We start from the raw sequence: 2383 nt of genomic DNA on the forward strand, positions 1-2383 counted from the left end.
ACTTTTTCTTTTCAATTGTATCCTCCAATTAATACTCTGCACACTACTTCCAAAGTATTACTTTTAAAACTAACCAATAGTTAATAAGGATAATTTGGTAAAATAACAATTATCTTTCTTTTAATCATTGTATTTCTTAATATGTGTGTAAACACCTAAAACGACACTCATTTAGAAACAGAGGGAGTACGATTTAGTAGTACTATAATCTGCGATTAAAATGTGCTATCACACTGTTATACGTGACAGGTGGAATTATTCAATCCTCATTCTGTTATTTTTTAGTAAATTGTTGTGTTTTTAATATGCAAATGCGACATTGACTTTGGTCAATTATAGTTTTTATAGGCTTTTTCACATTGTCAAGTCAGAATAAAAGTATGAAACATGTACTATGTGACAATTCTCACAGTAGTAATAATCTGCAACTGGCGGCTGTGTTGGATATAATTCTAGGTTAAGCATAAGCTGTTTTTCAAATTTGGAAATGACTTTCGTTCTAAGAGTTGCGAAGCTTAAAAATTTCAATGAAGATCGGAAGATCCATATTTTAGGCATTAATATTGCATTTTAAAATTTATTAAAGGATTTTTCTATCATATTTGAATTGCAAACCCACAAACAAAATCGTCATATTTTCATTCATACAATGATTTTTTTTTGGAGAAATCAAAATGAAATATATATATATATATATATATATATATATATATATATATATATATATATATATATATATATATATAAATATAATGACAGTGCAGCTCCATGCACAAGAAGTGCAAAGGATACCACTGACAAAGTTACATATTCAAAGTCCTACAGTAGATCCAACAAACAGACAAAAATAAAAATCAGCAGACACCCATACAAGGGAGCGGGTATCTCCACCAATCATGATAACAGTAATGAAAAGAAGCCTGTTTTGCTTTCAGCCATAGAAAAGATAGTAATTTGACTTTCTCTAAGAGGACCAAGGATGTAGACACCGTATCTTTGAAAATACGGTTATTCCGTTCCTTCCAGAGTACCCAAACACAAACAAACCATATAACCTTAAAGAACGAATGAGTACTTCGCGGCATCCCTGCCAAGAAGGAAACCTAAATGAAGTGATCACGAAGCTGACGAGAATGGACCATTGACAACCCTATCCAATTCCAGACAAGAACCCACCGTGAATAGGCCATATCACAACCAATAAATAGGTGCGTAGCTGTTTCGGAAGCTCCACACCCGGCAACACAAGCCTGGTCATTAGCATGAATAATATGACGTCGTAGAAGATTATCTTTTGTTGGAAGACGATTACGCAAGAGACGCCACACGAACACAGACACTTTCAACGGAATAAGCCTATGCCAAACATCATCTACAAGACTTCTATCCACCTGCTCATCTGAAGATGTGAGCAAACGGTAAGAATCCCGCACCAAATAACCATGCACCGAATCTAAAAGCCACCTCCACGAATCAGTAACATCAACCTGCAAAACAATGTTATGAAGCATTTCGGAGCACTCCCTCACACTATCCTCCTCCCAAGCTAACAAACGGCGTCTCCACTCCCACGCCCTTCCCCCCGCCTCCCAACCTGAACGCGCCATCTCCTCCACCGTACACTCCTTATTTATGGCCAAATCAAATAGTCTCGGGAATTTGGTGCGTAACGGCATATTCCCTACCCAATGATCGAACCAAAATAAGGTTGTCCTACCATCTCCTACTAACCTACGAACATTATCATCAAACCACCTTCCCACTCCCTCATTCTCCCCCCTCGGACTCGACACACAGACCTCCACCACAAAGAATCGTTACAACCCCCTTCCCTCAATCTACCACCTACCTCCCCGTAACGAGCCTTCAACACTCGGTACCACAAGTCGTCCTTCTCATTCAACATCCTCCAACACCATTTCCCCATCAACGACATATTAAACTCTCTTAACCTCCTAACCCCCAACCCTCCATCCTCATGCGGGACACAGACAGATTCCCAATTTATCCAAGCTATTTTCCTATGATCCTCACCACCCCCCCAAAAAAATCTTTTAAATATAGATTCAATAGAAGAGATAATACCTGCGGGTGCTCTGAAAAAGGAAAGAAAGTAGACCGGAAGCGACGACAGGACAGATTTCAGTAATATCAGGCGACCACCAAAAGAAAGAAATCTGTTATTCCACATGGACAAGCGACCTACTATATTATCAACAACCGGTTTCCAAAAACTAAGTTTCCTGAAATCCCCACCAATAGGAAGACCCAAGTATAAAAAAGGAATGGATCCCGTTCTACAATTCATCACCATAGCCGCCTCGGCCAACCAGGAATCTGTTATGTTAACGCCGGTAAGCATACTCTTAGTAAATATGATTAC

General features: G+C 38.7%; 1 protein-coding gene across 1 annotated transcript; it reads right to left on the reverse strand.

The window, feature by feature from the left end:
* Positions 1–1103: 1103 nt before the first annotated feature.
* On the reverse strand, positions 1104–1676 carry LOC146941660 (uncharacterized). Its single transcript, XM_085749975.1, has one exon. The coding sequence runs from the start codon at positions 1674–1676 to the stop codon at positions 1104–1106; it is 573 nt and encodes a 190-aa protein (XP_085606101.1).
* Positions 1677–2383: the final 707 nt, after the last annotated feature.

This window comes from Medicago sativa, chromosome 3 (genome assembly GCF_051527215.1).
Source record: "Medicago sativa cultivar Bolivia chromosome 3, Bolivia_mono, whole genome shotgun sequence".
NCBI classification, from domain to species: Eukaryota; Viridiplantae; Streptophyta; class Magnoliopsida; order Fabales; family Fabaceae; genus Medicago; species Medicago sativa.

What these genes read in the sequence shown, in the direction of transcription:
- LOC146941660 (XM_085749975.1), bottom strand. Translation starts at nt 1,676, where the DNA reads ATGCCGTTACGCACCAAATTCCCGAGACTATTTGATTTGGCCATAAAT.